The sequence below is a fragment of the Talpa occidentalis genome, unplaced genomic scaffold, assembly GCF_014898055.3.
Source record: "Talpa occidentalis isolate TD23 unplaced genomic scaffold, MPIMG_talOcc4v2.1 talOcc4.13, whole genome shotgun sequence".
NCBI classification, from domain to species: Eukaryota; Metazoa; Chordata; class Mammalia; order Eulipotyphla; family Talpidae; genus Talpa; species Talpa occidentalis.
This window is the reverse complement of record NW_023601322.1, coordinates 5214160-5237812: the sequence shown is the minus strand read 5'-3', so window position 1 is coordinate 5237812 and position 23653 is coordinate 5214160. Positions and strand designations below refer to the sequence as shown.

The 23653-nt window shown below is 38.6% G+C and overlaps 1 protein-coding gene across 1 annotated transcript in view; it reads left to right on the top strand.

Moving 5' to 3' along the window:
• Nucleotides 1–23653, top strand: part of LOC119243739 (coiled-coil domain-containing protein 102B-like) — an 89740-nt gene that overhangs the window by 18917 nt on the left and 47170 nt on the right. Inside the window, exons 2-5 of the mRNA XM_054694627.1 lie at nucleotides 10503–10545; nucleotides 11021–11633; nucleotides 13011–13231; nucleotides 21609–21717. Coding sequence (XP_054550602.1) covers nucleotides 10503–10545; nucleotides 11021–11633; nucleotides 13011–13231; nucleotides 21609–21717 — 986 coding nt within the window. The remainder of the gene's footprint in view (nucleotides 1–10502; nucleotides 10546–11020; nucleotides 11634–13010; nucleotides 13232–21608; nucleotides 21718–23653) is intronic.

Sequence of the window (23653 nt, the reverse complement as noted above, 5' to 3'; positions counted from 1 at the left end):
CTTGAGCTGCTTCTTTCAGGCCCTTTTGGCAAGATTTGACTAAGTCACAAACCAAAAGTTTTAGTTGGGAATTTAGCATAAATCAATAATGTGTAGATTCCCAACAATGCCAAGAAATTTTCTCCATCTGAGTCTTAATGAAGGTCAGAGTTGAAGACTGGGCAGTGGTGCTGAAGGTCATTGAAGGCAATTCAGTTCATGTTGCTACAGAGTCAATAGATTTCCTGTCTTTCACTGTACCTTATTACAGAAAATGCTTATATTCCTAACAGTGCTTTGCGATGTCTTTATCTTATTACTTAATATTAACAAGAGTGAATAGTTAATGATCTATTTCATCCACACATTTTTCATCTTCTAGACCAGATTCGTCAGTTTCTAAATGCCTGGTATTTAAAAATAGGCCCTATTCTTTTTTTCCTTTTTCTCACAGCATAAACCACATGTAGTAAACATATACATTTTGGATATAAGTATATTATCTTAATGTATGCTAGTGATTATTACTTATGGTCTTATGAAATGAACCCTTAGTGAGACTATGGTAATCTGTGTAGTATTTTGTAATTTTTTATTTTTTGTGTGTATTTTATTTACTTTTATTTTGATATAATTATTGTATTACATTGTATTAGTTTTACATAATAGATAATGATTTGATATATGTATATACCACAAAAAGATTACAATAATGTTGACTAAACTTACTGTGGGAAGCTCTATAGTTTTTGAATCTGAAAAAGAATTTATAAGTATGTGACACATCCCTTGAAAACAGTAATGAAACAAATTGATAAATACGTTGAAAGTAACTATGATTTCCCTTAAGTCTTTGTTTCTTTGTAATCACCGTGAAGATGGATTAAACAGAAAAGTGATTTGGCGTGGAGGAATTACTTTTCCCTAGGACTGATGACATTCCTAATGTAAACAAAAGTTTAGCTCAATCTGCCAAATAATAGTATCAAAATCATATATACAACCCAGTTAAAAATATGTGTGTGCCTTTTATGGTATGTATACATACAGGCCACGTACACATGCATACTGCACACATATAACACATGTGCAGTATATATTTTCGGGGGTGATTTAGGAAAGTACTTGGAGGATACTGTGACCTTCGTTTTTTAATTTCCTTCTTTTAAACAACAGTTTCACGCTGTGTTCTTGGAGGAAATCTCAGCTTGAAAAGAGTATCTCCTTCTGAGCCCGAGTGTGTAAGAACAGGGCGAGGAGTTTGGTTGCCACTGGCCCGTTCTTCATCCAGTTCTCTGGGTATCAGATTTTACTTTTATGAGAAACACAAGAAAATAGCATTGGCTGCTAAATTCTGTAGCCTCTTGGATGGTGGATGGGTTGAAATTCAATTCTTTCCCTTGGCCTCACTCTCCCTAAATGAAGGCCAATGAGACCACACACTTTGCTCTGCTGTTTGGGTCAGGGTGTGATAATCCTGAGCGTTAGCTTAGGTAGAAGGGAAATGGAGCTTAATTTTGAAATGAAAGACTTGGGGGCCTCCCTGGTGGCTCAGGAGGTTAAGACACAGCACTATGAAGCTATCCGCAGCCACTGCAGCACAAGTTCAATCCTGGGCCAGGGAGCTACCCACAGGGCGCAGCAGACCTCTCCTGTCTCCCCGCTGCTCCCCTCAGCAGTGTATTTCAGTCAGTCTGCCTGTTCTGCTCCCCACTCTGTCTCTGGTGAATCCTCTCACACACATATGTCATGCCTCTGGCCTGTACCCCAGTTCTTGTATGCATAAATAAATAAATCTTAAAAAACAAAAACAAAAATGAAAGACCTGAATTAAGCCCTGTCTCTGCCATACCTTAGGCTTCTGACCCTGGTCCAGGCACCCACACCTACATAATAGGATTTCCATGAGCATCAGAAATATCCACATTAAACATGAGTTTTAGACAGATATACAAGTGTAAAGAGTTGTTACATCTTGTGGTTACTGCCCAAAATTCTACTGTCAGCATCTTATCATGTTAATTTATACCTTCCATGCCTCTTGAAATGTAAGTACTCAGAGCAGGGGAGCTCACCGAAATCCAAGGATGTGAGGGGGCGCTTTCCACTCAGCACGGGCAAAGGTAGGAAAGAGAATGCGTCTTCAAAGATCAGGAAGAAAGTCAGCGTGCCTGGAGCAGGGAGGGAAGAAGAAAAAGTATGAGATGGCAGGAGACAAAGTCAGGGAGGGAGTCTGATGCCAGACGTGTGGCACTGAGACTGTGGTTCCAAGTTTTCATTGTAGGAGAGGGGAAGATGGTGGCAGAGAGGGCTCCTCTTCATGCCCAGGAGGATCATCAAAAGTACTCTGGAGAGACGTGGCTATGTGTTAATTAGGGAGAGATGCAACTTTACTTAAAATGTTCAAAAATGATTATGTGACTGCTGTGTAGCGACTAGAGAGAAATGTTAGTCATTTCAGTAACAGCCATGTGGACAGAATGCTGGTGTTTCCACAGGAACCTGCCTTAGGTGGTAACAGGAATTTTACAGGTGTGATAAAGTCTCACATTTTGAGATGGGAAGATTATTCTGGATTATCTGGGTGGCCCAAATCAACAGATCTCGAGGGTCCTTAGAAGAGAAGAGAGGATCCTCCGGTTTAGTAGTAGGAGAGTTGATGAAGAGAGGAAACAGCTGGAGTGATGTGATGTGTGGCCCTTAGAAGCTGAAAAGGATCAGACCAGATTCTCCTTTCACAGCCTCTAGGAGACCTTGTCTACACCTCGATTTTAGCCCACAGAAATTTTTGAGTTTCTGAACTTAGAAGTGTAAGAAAATAAATTTCTGTTATCTTAAGCCATTAAGTTTGTAATTTGCTAGAGGAGCAATAGGGAAAAACAAACCACTGCCTATAGTGTGTTAGGTAATTATTTGCAGAGATGTTTATTACCTTTTACATCAAATTCAATGAATTTTATCATGGTACAGTCTAATGATATACTGAATCAGTAATTGAAAACATTAATTTCGATATTTAAAATACTGCTTTACTTGACCATCAAAACAAGACTGAAAATCCTATGTGACTTCTTGGGTGGGGGGCGGTATTTTTGAAACTTCTGAATATTACTATGATGAATATTGTGTTTTGGGCACTAAGCTTTCAGTTCCCTTGAGAAAGAATAGCTGCAAATCCAAGTACTACAAATTGTCTTTGGAACTCTGGCAGGTGTTGGTTCCTTGAATCTCTGTGGTCTTTCTCTGTTTCAGAAAAATATTTACCTTACACCATCTCTCCAAGGTGCTCTCTATAGCATTTGATGAACCAGTAATTTTTGTGATTTGGGGAAGTTCAGCTTTTTAAAGACTTCTGATCTCATTTATAATTCAAGAGGGTAAATTTTAATCTCTGCCACAGATAATGTCATACCTCTTTATAATGAAAATTAAACTCCATAGCATACATAAGCAATAATGCTTGATAAATATGCCTTTACATGAATATTGATTTGCTTTAGTAAGAGGTAGGAAAATATTTGACCTCCGTGTATTTGGCAATGGGCTGATATCCAGGGTCTACAGATAACTCCCACAATTCAACCAGAAGAAAACAAAGAACCCAATCAAAAAATGGGCAGAGGAACTAAACAGATGCTTCTCCAAAGAAGACATACAGATGGACAGAGGTATATGAAAAAAAAAATGTTCGACATTATTTATCATTAGGGAAATGCAAATCAAAACCACAATGAGCAGCTGTCTCACACCTGTAGAATGGTCCATATCAAGACCAGAAATCATAAGTGTTAGGAAGGATGTGGAGGAAAGGAACCCTCATATACTGTGGGTGGGCATGTAGACTGGCCTAGTACCTATGGTTAAGAGTATAGAGATTTCTCAAAATATTAAAAATAAATCTGTCAAATGATCCAGCAATTTTCTACTTAGGTATCTACTCAAAGGATACAAAAACACTAATTTGAAGGGATAGATTACCTCCTATGTTCATTGAAGCATTATTGAAAGCCAAGTTATGGAAATAGTCGAAATACCCAATGGCAGAGCAGTGACTTATGGAGATATGGTCTATATGCATGATGGAATAGTACTTAGTCATAAAAATGAGGAACTTTTGTCATTTGTAATAATATACATAAAACTGGAGGAGACAATCCTTAATCAAAATAAGCCAGAAAGAGAAAGACAAATGCTGGATGAGTTTGTTCATGTGTGGAATATAAAGAAACTAAACAAATAGACAAAAGCAAACCCTAGAAATATGACTGTAAAAATGAGGTTACCTGAGGGGCAGAGAAGGGTCATGATGAACTATGGTGGAAGATTATGGGTGCCTTGCTGTGAGTGGGGTGTGGGAACACATATCTGAAAGGAGGAGCCTATATCTCTGAAACATATTCAGTATTATAATCAATGCCATCTTAACAAAAAATATGTAAAATAGAAAAATAAAGAAGTAAGGTGAATGAGACAGTATTTGGAAATACACGTAGTTATAACTTGTGACTTCATTTTTTTCTCCTCTTAACCTTTGGATGCAGGATTCACTTTACCCAATTTGGATGATTAATATAAAAAGTGTGCTGTTAGGAAAATGAAACCAACTTTAAGAATAAACTTTTTATTAAAAAATACATAACTGTTGCAAAAGTAAATCTGATAATCTTTTAGGCTATTCTCTCCAAACTTCATTGTTAAGCCTGAAAAAATTTTCCAGGGACTTAACAAAGTTTGGCAACTGTGCAGTCCACCAAACGGGTGTGGTTTCCTGAATCTTACTGACATGAAAGGGCCTTGTTTTGTCCAGGACACAGCATAGCCAGGCTGTGAAATTCTCTGCTATAACCTCAGACATCTTGAAGAGCAAGTGTAAATGGGATAAGTGGCTTAAAATTTTACTTAGGAAATGCATGGGAAAAGTTGGATAGTATGTAGTTTTGCTCACTGGGACCCTGAAATGAATTCAATATTAAACAAAAATCTTCCATTTTAACAAATAAATAACTTAAAGCAAGCAAACAATGGAAAACACACTCTTTCTCTTAGCAGTTGATAGGAATAATTCCATAGGTCAATCCCTTCTCACATAACTGATTAATAATTACAATTTCAAGCTGTTGTCTATGTGATTTTCTGCATTTTATTTTAATTTCTTTTAAACAACTATTTATGGACACAGTAAGTTTGTCCTCGATCCTATTTAATCTCCATGGAATGGTGCTGAACGATGTTTATATAGTGATGAAATTCCCAGATTCATGGTCACCTGTCCAACAATGGACCATGATAGGGATTTTGACACAACCAGGCTTTTGTGGTGCACTTTCCAATGAAATATGAACTCTGGTGGCCACCTGGAAATAGTAGCAAGGTTATTCTTACATGAAAATAAGGCTGGTTGGGCCCTGCAGTTCCACCACAGCTAATACTAATTTCATTTTGGCGTAAGCTCTCGACAAATATTTTGGTTTATTTATTTGGCACTATTAAGTTGGATTAGACTGCATAAGAAAATTGGAATAGTTTGTGGTTTTGTTCTCCAAAACCTTGAAATGAAGATACATATTTGAAAAAGCTGATGAATTCAATGTGTCAAGCTTCCATATAAATAGGTAATAAGTAGTGTAGATTTTGTAGTGTTAGAAGAAATATACTCAAGGTGCTAAACTCAAATCTTAGACAAGATGTCTTTATATCTTACAATTTGTTCACTGCTGAGAAATTGCCTGATATTTTAAGACAGAACTTTTCTTGAACACGATTGATAGCCCAAGTATTGTATCAGACTAGTTAATTATGTTATATCCTCCAAGAAATTCAAAATTGTTTAACTAAATTTGTATTTGGCAGGCAGAGCACCATTAAACTTCAAGGGGGTCAGCCTGCTGGAAAACAGAAATTTTATTTTTCCAATGCTCATTACAATTGATGCCTTGACACTTTATGAAATAGATTGTGGAATTTGGATCTTTCTTTACTCCTTTAATCATATTCCAAAGAAGTAAAGCTGATCATTTTCTACCTACAACATACTGAATTATTATTTTAATGTAGTAATTTCTTTTTACAACTTCTTAAAGCATAGAAAATACTGCTATTGTTTAGAAATGGTAATAACAGCAAGGTGCTATTGAGAGATTATTCTGATATAGTTGATTTTAAAAGAAAAGTAAATTGTTTTTATTATTGAGCATTATCGAAGGAACATTATTTTTCTCAACTAATGGTTACTGCAAACCTAGGCTAAAGTAAAGACATCACAGTGACTTAAACAGTGTTATATGATTTAACAGCACTAGGTAAGGGGAAGAGGTTAAAGAGATAGGAAGCCATGGAGAACTGGCTGAAAAAGGTCAGATTTTGTCCCATGAATAGCAGGCCAGGTCTTTGAAACAAAGATCATTGCTATCTGGTCAAATACTTCACTTTAAATATAATAATGACTCTTGGCAAGCATAAATAGATAATACGTTTTTAAAATGTTTACATTTATGCTTCTACCATAACGCTGTTGGAAAATAAAGTATCCAAGCTGTAAAAATATTATCAACTTATATAAATTTACTTTATTTAGTTTCATTCTCAGTGCAAGTTTTCCTGCTTCTGTGTGATTCTGCGATCTTACAGTCACATCAACACAGACCACAACTGTCCCTATCAGCAGTCACAGCACATGGCTTTAAAAAATACAGTATTTAATACGGGCAGACCTTGCACTGCACTGACTTGGTGTCAGATGGCTCCTCACTGTCCTTCTGCTGCTGCTCCACTGTCAAATTTGCACAATTGTAGTTTCTCATTTATATTGGGTGCTCTTGCAAAAAATTCCTAAAAATGCCGTATTTTTTTCCTGCTTTAAACCCACATACAATGCTGATCATTTACTCTAATCATTCATGCATGTTTTGATGGGCTACATTTTAAATACAATGGGATGTTTTTCTTTGCTGAATATTAAAAACGGATCCTTCCTTTACTCATTTTACCAGCACGTGCGGCATCAGATCCTCAGCAACGACTGTCCCTTATCATGTATGGATGTGCAATCACCTCTTTTCTCCTTACTCAGGCCTTTTGTTACCATGATTTTGTGTGCACTTGAGGTCCTATGCTTCCTACTAAAAACAAATCCGAGAAGGATTTCATTTTGAATGAATTTTCAATAAGTTAATGGAAAGCAATAAGTATAAACAATAAAACAAAAACCCCTTTGGGCCCTCTCCTATTCGCCCCAATAGTGTAACTTCTGCCAAAAAGGCTTTTATCTCCACTCCTCCTCCTTCTTCAGACAATCCACAGCACACATCTCTAATTATATAGCTGTGTGTTGAATCACAATGCACTGTTTATTTCTTCAAAGAGTGTTAGAATGTGTGATTGTTAGTTTAATTTATTGCTTATGGTTATCAGCAAGGTCCCAGAATGGCAGAAACCGTGTTTATTTTGTCACTATCAAGGCAGAGGCAGAAAGTAGATTTCCCACACAGAGGAGGGCCTTTACAAGATGGAAGATAGGGGCCTCCCTGGTGGCGCAGGCGGTTGAGCGCCGCACTGTGAAGCTGTCGGCGGCCTCTGCTGCGCGGGTTTGATCCTGGCAGGCAGGTGGGAATCCCACATGGCGCGGCAGACCTCTCCTGTCTCACCCTCTGCTCCCCTCAGAGGTGTCTTTCTGTCGGTCTGCCTGTTCTATTCCCTGCTCTGTCTCTGGTGAATCCTCTCAACCCCCTGCATCTCTGGCCTGTGCCCCAGCTCTTGTATGCATGAATAAATAAACAAAAAAGAAATATGCTGAGTAATATAAATATAGATTATAGACTCATTGTGTTTAGTTAGTTATGTACTATATTCAAAAATACCTTCCTGTACTAGTATGTAATATTGTAAATAATCATGGTAGCTTGATGGAATGGTAGCTTGATGGCATGGTGCCACTGAGGTGCAATTGATACAAAATACTGAACGTATTTAATGTATCAGATCTACAATCTGATGAGTGTGGACATATACATACACCCTTGAAACCCTATCCATCTGCTCCAAGAATTTCCTTGTGCTCACCCCTATTTTGCTTGGTAGTAAGAACAATGCAAAAATCAGTATAAGAAAGCAAAGAGTCAGTAGCATTAAAATATTTGTTCATACATCAAAGGCTTCATGCTACAATCACTGACAAATGTTTTCACAGTCACATGAAATAAAAAATGAAAGGCACACGTGTGTAGGGAAGATGAATGCTTCAACAAACACACATAAGAATTAAATATCCCCATTTCCACTGGCTTGAGAAATTCTTTAGAACTGGAAATACTATTCAAGTTCAAGGACTGAATGATTAAACCCCACTCAATTTTGTTTAGTCAGATGTGAAAAAGTACATAGTTAATTGGTAGGCAAGATCTCAGTGTACCAGAATCCAATTATAGAGTCTTCAAAACACTAGTGAAGTAAAATTTAATGGGACATTTTTAAAGACATTACAGTTTTATGGTACTGATTTATTTTGAAAAATAGCAAGGATAAATGTAAATTTAATACGGTGAAATGAATTTTCTATCTTCATTCTGGACTTCCAAGCAAAATAAATATTATGAAATAGTGAATAGCTCATGTATGAGTATATATAAATAAAGATACACATATATACTTAGTGTGCTTCTAATTAAGGGTTCCTTTATTCTTTCCCTTTTTAATATTTTTCTTAGTTTATTAATGAGCCACGAAATTTGGTCAGTTGTATTAACACTGCCCTCTGAATTGCAGTAAATGAAGTGAATAATTACTCCAAATAAGCACTAATTCAAATTTGATTGGACATATACCAATGCTAACTAAAAATAATTACAACCACAAATCTATATTATTATCATAAGTATAATAAGGAGTTAATTGGTTTGGCTTTTCTACTGAATACTTGGTATAATGTGTTTTTTCCTACAACTGAAAGTGATATACATTTAATATTATATAATCTTTTTTCCCCAATGCATACAATCACTTTTCTCCAGCTTATTTTGTAAATTATTGGCATAATGAAACCCCTTCAGCTGATTAAATAGATGGCTCATAGGAGACAGTTTATGATCTCTAACTATATAAAAGCAAATGAAATAATGAGAGGAATTAACATCATGAATGTAAAATGTTATCTGAGATTATTTATATCAGAAAGTCTTATTTGATAATAAAAATGGGTAAACTTCTAGAACCACATAACTTCATTAATTTATAGGTTAGCCTGCATGTTTTAAGTATTTGTTTAAAGGAAAAGATTCCACTTACTGGATCTTCAGTATGTTGCTATTCAAATAAAGTAATAGGTATATATATTGGTAAGAAAGTTTTGTGCTTACCAATTAATTTCTTTTGCCATGTAACTGGAAAGCTGTTTTCAGTTCCTTTATAAGGCTTTGTAATTACTAAGGTCTTGTTCCATCTGGCCTGTGTTGTGAAATCTCATTTTTAGCAGCCAGGTAATCACTTCTTGAGCAATTCCTCTGCACCCAACCCTGACACCAGAATATGTAATAAGAAAAAGTTGACTGAATAAATGCACCTTTATAATGTGAATTGTTTTTTATCCATACGTGTCTGCTCAGGCACTGGGCCATAATATCTTTAAGGACAAGGACCATGTCTGATTCATGATATTTTATTTTTAGAACTTATCTGATTTATTAATCATAGAGAGAAATTAATCAGTTGGATTTCTTTCTGATTGCAAGTAACAGAAAAATCAACTGTCAGAGTGTATAGAAACATAAGTATTCAGAGTAAGGAACCCAAGTTCTGCTTTCTAGGTTTCATGCAGCAGTTCAATCAGTAAATCAAGCTCTCATCGTCTTTCTGTTCCTCCATTTTATTTATTTTTTAAAAGATTTATTTATTTATGCATACAAGAGCTGGGGTTCAGGCCAGAGGTGTGGGAGGTGAGAGAATTCACCAGAGACAGAGTGGGGAACAGAACAGGCAGGTTGACCGAAGTACACTGCTGAGGGGAGCAGCGGGTGAGGCAGGAGAGGTCTGTTGCTCCCTGGCTGGCCAGGAATCGAACTCATGCTGCAGTGGCTGCGGATAGCTTCATAGGTTGCATCTTAACCCTTGCGCCACCAGGGAGGTCCCATTTTATTTTTTGTTAAGATTTATTTTATTTATGCAAGAGTTGGGGTGCAGGCCAGAGGTGCAGGGGGTGAGAGGACTCACCAGAGACAGAGTGGGGAACAGAACAAGCAGATCTACTGAAATCCACTGCTGAGGGGAGCAGCGGGGAGACAGGAGAGGTCTGCTGCGCCATGTGGGTCAGCTCCCTGGCCAGGGGTCAAACTCAGGGCCACAGTGACTAGTGATAGCTTGAGAGTGCTGAGACTTTAACCCCTGCACTACCAGGGAGGCCCTGCTCCAACATTTTAAAAGTAACAGGATGACTATTATGCTCTCCTTCTTCCAGATCCTGTCCTTGTTCAGACAGCACAAAACCAGAGGATACGGGGTTTCTCCTTCTGACATTCTCCTATTTTTCTAAACAGGAAAGCTACCTGTTAGACACCCCCTCACAGCTCATCAGCAGAGGTAAGTCCCTGCAGCCTGAGACTCCTGAGTGGTCCAGGAGGGGGAGGTCAACATGAAGAGGTAGACCAGTGATGACTTAGCCTCTGGGATGGGGCTTGTCCTCCCACAGATCAATAGATGTTGCAGTCCACCTGGACAAGTGCGCTGTTATGAGGGAAAGCAGATCACTGAGTGGTTAATGGACACCTATGTTATAAGTATCTCCTGAATGGAATTGGCTTTGTTAACATGAATGATTCATGCCACACACTATTTCCAATTGCATCTTCATATATTTACTTGTATGAAAATATTCAATGTGTGCGGTTTCTATTTTTTTAGGATAATACAGGTGCATACACTCCTATATCTGTTTAGTTACACAGGAGAGGAAAATATGCACTATTGAAGGATGCACTGTTTTCATCAACTTTTTAAAAAATTGCTTATAGAATTATAAGAGACATTCAAATGTTTATTCTATTCCCTGTCTTAGGCCTGAGAAAATAAATATGAATCTGGATTCCATTCACCGGTTAATCGAGGAAACGCAAATCTTCCAGAGACAGCAGCCCTCACCAAAATCGCCCAGTGATGCGGTGGCACCTGCCTCGTCCCCGCGGGAGCCTTGCAATCCCTGCTGGCCCCTGCAAGGCCTGCATGCGCCCCCCGCACCTGGCACCTGCGCGCACCTGCGCGGCCCCAGCGAGTGGGACATCTATGAAGAGCTTCGCCGGCGCGAGCTGGATGAAGTCAAGGCCAGAGCAGCTCAGATGGAGAAGACCATGCGCTGGTGGTCGGACTGCACCGCCAACTGGAGAGAAAAGTGGAGCAAGGTTCGAGCCGAGAGGAACAGCGCCAGGGAGGAAGGGAGACAGCTCCGAATCAAGCTGGAGATGACCATGAAAGAACTGAGCGCTCTCAAAAAGAAACAAAGCGTGGCACAGCCAAAGGAGGCGCGAGAAGCTGAGGGGAGCCAGGGCCTGAGGACCCCCGGCTGCGGGGACGCGTCCTGGGCGCCAGGAGACCAAGGTGGAGAGGGGCCGTGCGCGCCCGCCGGAGAGGGCTGGGCGCAGAGGGAGCTTCCTGCAAAGAGCGCAGACAGCAAGGTAAGGGGGGATGCATGGAAGAATTCAGAGGCCATCGTGGGCGTTGTTACTGTCACCCCATCTGGGTTATTATGTATACTGAGTGCCATCCTTAGCCATGGGGAGAATGGGGAATGACAAGACCAAGGGGATTGTTGGGGTGCCCTGGCAAAGGACGGTAGCCTGGAAAGCGTGAGCAACAGAAATTTGTTTTCTCAGTTCTGGCGGCTGGAAGTCCACGATCAAGGGATCCGAAGGGTTGGCTGCTTCTTTTTTTTTTAAATACATTTTATTTTTATATTCCCCATACAATTGCAACCCCCTTATTTTGACCCCAATCCCTCCTCTCCCCGCCCCCCAACCCCCATAGAGTGTCTCTGGTTCATAGTTGTTTGTTGATTTTGATTTTCACTTTCTTATAGTTATTCATTTTCCTGGTCCCTTATTTAAGTTTTCTAGATTCCTGCTATGAGTGAGACCATCCGGTATTTTTCTTTTTCTTTTTGGCTTATTTCGCTGAGCATGATCCCTTCCAGCGCCATCCATGTTGCTGCAAATTGCATGTGTTTATCTTTTTTGAATGCTGAGTAATATTCCATGGTATATATGTACCACATCTTCTTGACCCAGTCATCTATTTTTGGGCATTTGGGCTGTTTCCAAAGCTTAGCTATTGTAAACAGTGCTGCTATAAACATAGGGGTGCAGGTGCTCTTTGGAATTGGTGTTTCTGTGTCCTTTGGGTAAATACCTAGGAGTGGAATTGCTGGATCCTATGGAAGCTCTATGTTTAGTAGGTCCAGAAATCTCCACACAGCTCTCCATAGGGGTTGGACCAGTTTGCACTCCCACCAGCAGTGCAGGAGAGTTCCTTTTTCTCCACATCCTCGAGGGTTGGCTTCTTTTTGAGACTGGTAGGAAACTCAAATAGTTCAAAAAGTCTACTAAAAATTCAAGAGTTTATTGAAAATGTATTGTACCTTATCCTCCCATGATGTTAAAAAATAACCAGTTGGTTTCATTTGGAAACTTTCAAGTGTTCTGTGACAAAAGAAACTTGAAAGAGGAATGAATAAACTCATTAAATTGCTCCTTATAGCTATTCAAATTTATTCAGTGTTATTTTTAGCTCTGATAGGAAAAACCAACTTTAAACTAAAAGTTAAAGCAGACCTTTTGAGAAATGTATTCTATTATAATAAGGTAAAGCAGTGAAAGAAAAGTGATAGTTGAAGAATGCAAATACGAGTTTGGCCATATAACATTATTAGAGAATGACAAAGAAATGAAAATTTGCTGCTGAATAATAACCCCCCTCAAAAGAAAATCTGCTTCATGATTTTTCTAGTAAGAAAGAGAACATTTCCACAGTAATAACAGTTTTATGCTTCTTTTCAGGAAGAAAGTTTGATTATCGATACTCTCAGATTAAATGAGGAGCTGAAGCTCAACCTAGATTATCCTGATTTATTCAAAAATGCTGGTTCTGAAAACTGTACAGTGAAACCTGGATTAAGACTTCAAGAGATAAATCTGCCTTTGGAGAATGAAGTGCTTGAAATTTCAGCTTTGCAGGGGCAGTTGGATGAATTCCAAAAAATCTCATGGAAGGAAAGAGAGTAAGTGCTAATTATTGTCTCCAACCAAGTCTGATTTTCAAACCTCTTAAAATTAAGTCTAGTTAACTTGTGCTTGATAATGTATTTCACCTGTGATTAGTCATTAACTTCTAAGGTTCAAAAAATGAGTTTGACATATAATTTACTTTATAAATTTTAAAAAGTCATCTATGATTTGGTAGTTTTTATCACTTTTATCATAATCTTGTTCTTATATCTCTTATTATTCCAAGATTAATTACATTTGAATTTTTAATGTATGTGGTTTAGAAAACCCTACTTAGTTTCCTAAGTTCTACAAAATTAGTAGACTTCAATGAGTCAACTGAAGTGAAATATATGTTAATATTAACAATGGGCAAGTCAAATTTTGTAAGGTTGATCACAGAAAATGTTGCTTTACTCATTGGTCATTTGTGGTGAAAGAGGGGACCCTGAACTTGACACTAAATGACCTGGATTAAGCCACCTGGATATCCATCCTGGTTCTGCCATTCCGTCTGTGATGTTTCATTAACCAAGACTGTGCTGTTGTCTCTTTTGAGAAATACCAATAGCTTATGGTCCAGTTACCTGTGGGTGTGTAGCCCAGCTTCCCACACGGTGGTTATTGTTGAAACAAACACCTATTTACTCATGAATCTTGAACAAGAACCCATGTTAACAATTTTACTGGAACAATAGGTCTCAATCAGGTTCTAAGCTCAGCATCTTATTTTTAGAAGGATTTTACTTTTTGGTGCTTACAGAATTCTGTCAACCCCCTTTCATAACGCTACTCTGTCGATGTATTTAGTAGGAAGTACATGAACCTAGGCCTCCAGAAGTGACCCCCTACACACACACACCCCAGTCCCAACTCTCCCGGGTAACCACAGTCACTCGTCTCCAAGGCTCTCACTCGCACACATGTGCAGACATACAAATTTTGACTTCCTTGGAATAAAGTAATAAGCCTCTGTCACTTTACAACCTAGGGAGCAACCCTGTGAAATCTGAACCGAGTGCAAGCAGAGACCAAGAGGCAGAACACTCCAGGCTGGAAGGTGACTGTTAGCTGGATGCCACCAGCGTCCTGTGTTTCTACCAAGACTATAATAGGTTTCAGCCACTTGCACAGGCCAGGTGGTGTCAATAACACAGTAGTCTCCCAGAGTCACATCCTTCAACCCATTCCTGCTGGGGGCATGGCAGGTGAAACATATAATCCAAGGATGGGGAGGAGGGGTTGAGCTCAGATTTCCCAGGTCAGCTTGAAGGTTAACTGAAGGTCAAGTCTCTGCAGTGCTTCCTTCAGCATCCCCACAGGATGCAAAGGCTCCGGTTGTCAGCACTTTTTTTTTTTTTAATTGTTGTTGACTATTTTCTTTTAAGATTTATTTATTTATTTTTTATTTATACAAGCACTGGGTACAGTCAGAAGCGCGGGAGGGTGAGAGAATTCACCAGAGCCAGAGCGGGGAGCAGAGCAGGCAGAAGGACCGAAGCACACTGCTGAGGGGAGCAGCGGGCGGCAGGAGAGGTCTGCGCGCCATGTGGGACCCTCCTCCGGTAGCCGGGGAGCAGCCGGGGATCGAACCGGCACTGCAGAGGCTGCGGGCAGCTTCGCAACCCAGCGCTCAACCGCTGTGCCACCGGGGAGGCCCTGTCAGCACGTTCAATGTAGGAGCATCGACAGGCTGCAGAGTGTGGGGGCGGCGGGACCTCTGATCCACATTGTGATGATTCTGCACTTAAACAGCCCCACGTTTCTGAGTCCCAGCGCGTATATTAGCCTGCAATCCATGCAGCAATTGCCAAGCCTTGTTTCAACCACAAGAGAAAGTTTCCCAAGGATATAGTGTATACTGTTGCTATAAATCTATCAGAGCTTTTAAATTCTTCCCCTGGAATCTCAGCAAGTACGTGGCTTGACCTAAGAAAATGTGAATGTAACTTGGTGTAGGGTCAGGAATCGACACGGTGCAGGTTTTCTAATATCCAGCAGACCGGGTAAAGAAGGAGTCCTAGAGTCCTCATGGCTTTTGCAGGTTTTTTATTTAACCAGGTACACGGCAGGCAGGGGCGCTGGGGGGCCGGGAGGCTGGCAGGCCTCCCAGCCCCCAGCAGGTCTTCACTCTGGGCTCTCCGGCCTTCTCTCGGCTTCTGCTTCTCTTGCTTCTCAATTTGCTTCTGCTGCTTCTCTCTCGGCTTCTCTTTTGGCTTCTGCTGGCGTCCCTGTGATGCCGCCCTTAAATGCCCAGTCTTAGCCCAGGTGAATCCCATCTACCTATGCCCACACCCTACTCCAGGTGCCCGCCATCAGGCATGCGTTCAGAACCTCAAGGATGCACCATCTATCCTGATGGCGGGAGGGCAGAAAAGCCTGACATTTTTCCTTACCCCACACTTGACCTTTGTTTCTAGCAACTAGGGGATTGTGCTGGAGGAGCATGAGTCAACTGGGGGGGAGTCTCTCCACCCAGCCCATTAAACTTTATTTTAATAATATGACTTGCAATCTGAGTACTGTTCACCTTTATGAAAAATTATCCCAGTTCTGAAAGATCCTTATCATGGAGAATTTGTAGACTTCTGACCAACCTCTTAGCTGAAGACTTCCTGGGTAGAGGATTTGAAGTGAAAGTGAGAACCTGATCCTCCCACAGTCAGGTATTCTGAATGTTTAGGAAGAGGTGCTTTGGGGTTACCAAGCCTTCAGCCAGGGAGACAGTGAGGTCAAATGTTTGTACTACACTGTGTTTCACATTTAGAACTAGTTCTCAAATTGAACTACAGAGGGCACTTGTATTCCTCAGAAAATGCTTTGTGTCATTCAAGCTTAACCTCCAGTATCCCATTCAATTTCATTTTCTTAATTTATTTCCTGTGTATGAAAATTAAATTACTTCAATTACTTTGCTTTGCTTCATTAAGTGAAGATTTTTTAAAATAAAATGATAGTTAAGATCTTGATGAGAAGATGCAGAAAATTATGCTTCAGAGATTAGCTGGAGCTAGAAATGTATGTGTTTACAACATATATTGTACACACTATACAATATATAGGCTGTATATTATATACATATATTTGTGTATACTATACAATATATAATTCGTTCCTCAGTACAATGAACAAATGGGCATTCAAGTCTGATAAGTATAATTTAATGTAATATTAAAAAGTAGAAAGTGAAGCATATGTTTATTTATTCACTGTCACAAATGGGACATGCAGTAAATTCTTGCCATTGTAAAAAGTACCTTGTGGTATTTATTTTTCCAGCTTTGTGGAAGTTTTATTGACAAATATAAATTTGGCATATATTTAGGGTTTGTGGTGTGATGTTTAGATTAGAAGTGAAAAGGTGTTCCCAGTAAGCTAATTGGCATATCCTCACCTCACAGTTGTCATTTCTGTACGTGCAGTGAGGACACTTAGGATCTATCCTCTTAGCACACTTCAAGTATACAAAAGAGTATTGGCGGTTCTAGTCGCCAGCTTCTACAGAAGATCCCAAGACTTTTTTCTTATAACTGCTTGTCCGCACCCTTGACCAGTATCTCTGCATCCCACTGCTTCTGCCAACCTCTTTACTCTTTAGTTCTCTGACTTTAGCTTTTTAAGATTCCACATATGAGCAGATCATATGGTGTTTCTCTGTGATTTATTTCATCAGCGTAATGGCTCCATTTCACCCATGTGACTGAAAAAGTATCATCATCCTTTTTTTTTAATGACTGAATATTTTTTTGCTACATTTTAAAATATATCCATGATGATGAACACAGGTTTTCTATATCTTAGGTATTGTCAACAATTTTGCAAAGAACAGGAGGGATGGAGACATCCCTTTGGTATTGGTGTTACTTCTTTTGGGCCTATACAGAAATAGGACTGCTGGATCATATGGTGGTGGTTTATTCCTTTTTTTTTTTAGAAACTCCACTTGGTGGACATTTACTGCTATTTTTATAGTGCATGCACAGACTGTCTCTTTATTAGATAGAGGATTACAAGTAAACAATTTTCTTCTGGAAAAAAACGTTAATAGATCTTTAGGAAAATATTTATTAGATATTTTACAATGAAATTTCAGTTTCAAAATGATTAATCATTATTCCCAGATGCTAATTTTTAAGGAATTGTCATCCCTGAAAATACTTTAATTTTCTTGTCTAACTCTCCAAATTTTATGTGCAGCCACCATGTGATGATGATATTTAACAAAGTATCAAAATGTTGCAGATGAATAAACAAGAGTGCATAGAAATATAATCATATTTTCCATAAGAATCACTTTGGTTCACATTTTATATTTTGGATCTTGCAAACTTTATATATTCAGTGATCTTATTCTTAAAAGTTTATATTATCATTTAAAAATACTCTTCTGTTGAGTTTTACATATTTAATTTTGTTTTCTTAAAGAATTTGCGCATAAGCTATGGAATATACTTTACAGTAAAATTAGGTCTTTTTTCCTATGTCTTGCTGTTCAAATATTTTGACATAGTTTAAATTTCAATTATAAACATCACTGTATGAATAAGCAATTTAGAGAATCTAATAAAATCTAAATTGAATAATTCGATTAGCCAAAAAATCAAGGATTCAAGGGTGCCCTCTGCTGTATAAAGTTAAATGTGCAGTGACACAAAATGATTCTTGATGTGACCAAAATAAAAAATAGATACAGGGGCCTCCCTGGTGGTGCAGGGGGTTAAGCACAGCACTGTGAAGCTGTCCACCGCCTTTGAGGTGTGAGTTTGTTCCTGGGCCTCCAGACCTCTCCTGTCTAGCCCGCTGCTCCCCTCAGCAGTATATTTCGTCAGTCTGCCTGTTCTGTTCCCCACTCTGTCTCTGGTGACTCCTCTCACCCTCCATGACTCTGGCCTGTACCCCACTTCAAAAAAAAATAATAAAAAATAATAAAAAATAGATACAAATATCACATTAATATTAAAACGTTTTTTTACAAATCACCTTTCCCCTCTCTTCTAGGACTAAATTGTACCTTTTCACAGTAGAAGAGTACATGGTTTTCTTTGGGTAAACTAATAAATACCAGTTATTTAATTTAGGATGCATACTTAAAGAGATAAATAATAGTATATATATATTTTAGATTTATTTATTTATTCATATAAGCACTAGGTAGAGTCAGAAGTGCGGGAGGGTGAGCGAATCCACCAGAGCCAGAGCAGGGAGCAGAGCAGGCAGACTGATGAAGTACACTGCTGAGGGGAGCAGCGGGCGGCAGGAGAGGTCTGCGCGCCATGTGGGACCCTCGCCAGTGGCTGGGGATCGAACCGGCGCTGCAGAGGCCTGCAGCCCAGCGCTCAACCGATGAGCCACCGGGGAGGCCCAATAATAGTATATTTTTAATGTTACTATTCTTCCTAAAGAAGGAAGGTAAATAGGTATCTATTCATTTTAATATACTTGGACAAAGTTATATTATTTTTATCTCATAGTAGGCTTTAAATAGTAATTCTAAATCTAGATATATTCTAGATATAACCAAGAAATAATTACATCTTTAGACATACCTACATTTATGGATAACTAAAACAAATTAATATATAATTTGAAATGTTCCTCTTGAACTTATTACAAAAGCTTTGAAGGAAGAGTTGCCTCAATAATTCTAATAACAATTTTGAGAATTAGCATTTATTTACAGTAATAATAAAATCATTTTAAGTTGAACAGTAATCATTTTCATGTTAATGTGAACATTTTTGTTAATATTATCATTTGATTTATTAAAGTATAATGTAAAAAAACTAACATTGCTTTTTCAACATGTTAATTATGAATTTGTGAAATTAAGAAATCTGAATTTTCCAACACTTTCAAATTGTCCTATTTAGAAATAAAATGATTCTCCAAATGATTTTTGAGAGAATTTAGTGATGTATGCTTCATCACACAAATATAGTTAATTAACACCCTTCAAAATTCTCTTACTAATTTAATAGATGCCATTCCTTTAAAAATTTTTATTATCAACAGAAAGCATTCCTGTTTTCTACTAATATAAGTCTAATAAATTAAAATAACAAATATGGTGATTCTTAAACATTTCAAGGAAGTTACAATCAGTATAATTGCGATTTAAATTCACAAGTCTAGGTCAACATTACTCATTACTGAATATGCCTTTATACAGAATTTCAAAAATACCCAAATGGCAAATAAATATCTTACTATACAATAATTTTTACATTCTTTCTCTATTTCTTTCTGTATTTCACACAAAATATTACTACTTATCTGCCTATTATTTCTGCACTTAATTCTATTCTTTTTGAAATTCCAAACTCGGTCTCTAAGAACTTAGGTGTTGCACGCTGCTGGGTTGACTCATGTCTCAGAAGTTTGTACCGAGGTTGTCAGCCTGGAGCAGGAGACATTCAGGGCAGTGCTTATAAGAGAGAGACTTTTATACTCAGCCTTTTTGTTTGCTGATTTTAATGTATTTTCTATATTAATATTCCAAATTGTAGTGCTGGTTGTTTTTGCAACCTGAGTCTTTTGAGGTTAAATTAAGCCCTAATTTGTTCATATTCTTTTAATTTTATGTCTCGATTCAAGCAAAAGCAATTATGTAATTCTTTAATGGACTGCTTAGCCATGTCATTGCATTAAGCAAATATATTTACAGCTTAATTCTTTTTGAATTATTTTCTTCGTAGGATTGCTACCTGGAAGAGTCATCCTTATAGTAATGTAAATGGCTTTCAATTTTCGTTCTGGCAGGCATCTTCTAGCTCCGTGAATGCTTCTAAGGTTGTTCTAGTAACATCATCTTTGAAATAGATCCATGTGTATGGACCTACTCTAAGTGCAATAAGGCTGTAACTAACAACCCCGGATTCTTAGTGGCACTTGAGTTGCCTGCTGTCTGGAGGCTGGCTGATCTAGACTGGGCTTTTGAGGGGAGACTCTTGTAGAATCCACTTTCTCATGCTCCCATTCTGAGCAGGGGCCAGCCCTGTAAGTACTTTGAAAACAATGACCAAAATACAAGAGATAAGAGGGAAAGCCCAATTTTACAGACTTTTAAGTGTCTGGCTGCACTGCAGACTGCTCACCAGCTTTCCCTGGGTCCTGTCAGACACATTTTCTGCTTGCAAGACATGGAAAGTGAGTTTTACCATGTTTCATCATGAAATAGCACATTGTATTATTTTCCCAATTTCTTATGTTCTGTCATCATTTTTCCAGCCCCCATCCTGTCTCTAGTCCCTGACTTTACTCTTTCTCTATTTTTTTCTTTTGTGTTAATACAGGATTCCACTTTTAAATAGCATTATCTGCATTAAAAAAAAAAAGAAAAACAACGAACAATTCAGTGTCTTAAGACAATGCTTTCTTTTGCCCGTGTGGGTGCAAGGAGGGTGGGGCCAGGGGGCCCCACGGGACCTGCTGTGCTTGGCTCCCTGGTCAGCTGGGGCTGGGGTCTGCTTCATGTCTTGGTTCCAGGGCAGCAGTTACTGGGGGAATCTTTCACAGTGATGGCTGCCGCATAAAAGAGCCAACCTCAAGAGGTCTTCCAGCTTCTGCATCTGTACCATGACTGAGGTCCCCTGGCCAAAGCCGAGGATTGTGTACCAGGGGGTGCAAGAAAGAGCAGGCACTTTCGAACAGTAATCTAATCACACAGATGAGAGCCTGCCATCTGCAAAGGTCAATAGATGCTAATTACAACCAGAAATAAACAATTATTTTCGGCGACTCTAATAGGCATGTGGGCATCGGGAAAAAAAAAATCAATGATTAAGATATCCAAGGATCAGAGTTTAATCTTATTTCGTCACTTTTTCTGCAAGTGGAAAAATTAATTTCAGTTATTCAAAATGACAAAGATACCAGAAAAATTGCTTCATTAAAACAAAATTGCAAATGTTTTAAAAGTATTTTTACATCTCCATTTAGTGATTGATTTCTTAAATTGTTAGGTAGTCTCCTTGATATGCTCTGTCATATCAAGGAATTCTTCATTCATATTCAGTCACAATATAAAGCTAGATTTAAAAATATTAAAATTAGAAACATATTCTTCTATGTAAGGGAACAAAATGAATAAAGATGCTTTGAGAGAAATGCATGACTAAAACGGGAGAAAGCAGACAGAAAGTCAATTATTTTGATACTGGCAAACTAAATGTGCTTAACCTACTGTAAAGTTAATTGACAGAATAACAAATGAACTCAAGTTTTATTCAGTATTTGTAGTTTTTAATAAGTGGGAATAAGTTTTCTGTCATTACAATAGACAATAAAATATCAAACATTAGGGAAAGAGAAAGTCTATTCTTCTCCAATTATAATGCATTCTTCAAATTATTTGTAATTTGTAAGCCTAGTTTCTTTTAATTCCTTATTTAGAATGCGTTCATCTTTGGAGAAAGAAATAGTACGGCTAGAATCAGCTTTGTCTGTGTGGAAACGGAGGTACGAAGACCTGAAAGAATCGAAGACAAACTCCATGAACGAGGTAAGGAGACACGTGATGAACATGAAAAAATGAAACCGAGGCTTTTCTCTGTTCATATGTGTAACCTGCTGCGCAGTAGGACCAATAGATGAGAGGAAAAAAAGTTAAAAAGTTGAGTTTCCTTCTTAAGAGGAATATTTGAACTCACCTGTCAGTAGTACACCTAGTCAAACTCAGGAGCTAAGAAATCTTGTTCTCAATAACAGGGTTTCTTAATGATTAACTTTTGATACAATAACCTTGATACATTTCCTTTGCATTTGCATTGATCACATTTTGTCATAAACCCTTCGATTCAATGGCTTGTTAATATTCATTATTAAGCCTTATTAATTACATGTATTGTAGGTATTGAAGCATTGTGCTAGGTAGCATGTGGAATAGAATAGCCAGCAGCACAATGAAAAAAACAGGGACAGTATCATAAGCTAAATGTCCACAAATGAGTTATCACTTGATACGTGTGCAATATAGATGTACACACATGTGTATACATGTTCAGACACACAGACTGTCAGCTGTCTAAAGAAGCTGAGTATCTAAATCAGCTGTGAAATTGTGTCTTTTTTTTGAAGATTTATTTATTTATGCATACAAGAACTGGGGTACAGGCCAGAGTTGTGGGAGGGTGAGAGGATTCACCAGAGACAGAATGGGGAGCAGAAAAGGCAGACGACCGAAATAAACTGCTGAGGGGAGCAGCGAGCGAGACAGGAGAGGTCTGCTGCGCCATGTGGCAATCTCCCCAGTCGGCCAGGATCGAACCCGTGCTGCAGAGGCTACAGACAGCTTCACAGCCTGCGCTCAACCGCCTGCACCACGAGGGGAGGCACTGAAATTGTGTCTTAATTTAACAATCAGTTATTAAAAAGTGGTAGTTTTCCTCTTTAAGAAATCTCAAATGAATGTCACTGCAGGTTTGATTCTAGCAAGTGATAATGTTCACTTGAGTTTGCTGAAGTCACGTGAGAGAATGTTCCAGAACCCCAGCTGCCAGCATTTGCCTTTCTTATGGATCATAGGCAGGTATCTGCATGTCCAGCGGAGGGAAGCAGTTACCGTGCAGATTCCAGAATGGTCAGCTGTGTTAACCTTGTGCCCACTGGCACTGGAAAGGAAGGACAATTTGTCCTACTATTCTTAAACACTTCCTGTGAAAAATCATTAATGAATGAAAGGTAATTTCAGTGAGAACCACAAAAGTTTAGTGTAGGCGTCTCTATAGGAAATGTAGCATTCCTCAATGAGGGATAAGTTAGACAATTAAAACTATTTATGTTAAATTTATTTCTCCTTGATGAATTATTGTGAGTTTGTCAGAAAGGTTTAGTTCTATCTTAAATGATGAATTATTTATATATGGATTTCTAACTTGTGGATTTACATGATATGTTTATTTCATGGCATCCTTATTCAAAGTTACCCAGGTACCTGAGTAAACAAGTCTCCGGGTGTGAACACTGAAAGTAAATTAATGTTATATGAGAAAAATAGAATACAAAAGTCATGTTATGCTTAGAATATGCATGTATAGGGCCTCCCCTGGTGGCGCAGCGGTTGAGCACTGGGCTGCAAAGCTGCCTGCAGCCTCTGCAGCGCCAGTTCTATCCCCGGCTGCCGGTGAGGGTCCCACATGGCGCGCAGACCTCTCCTGCCATGCCCGCTGCTCCCCTCAGCAGTGTATTTCATCACTCTGCCTGTTCTGCTCCCCACTCTGGCTCTGGTGAATTCTCTCGCCCTCCCGTGCTTCCGACTGTACCCCAGTGCTTGTATAAATAAATAAACAAATAAATAATAAATCTTAAAAAAAAAAAAAGAATATGCATGTATATGTCCTAACAGGCTTAAAATTTGATGGAGACAATTAAGATATAAGAATAGAATTTAATTAAACAGCTTTTTAACACATGTTGCCACTAGTGGGCAGTGCAGACCT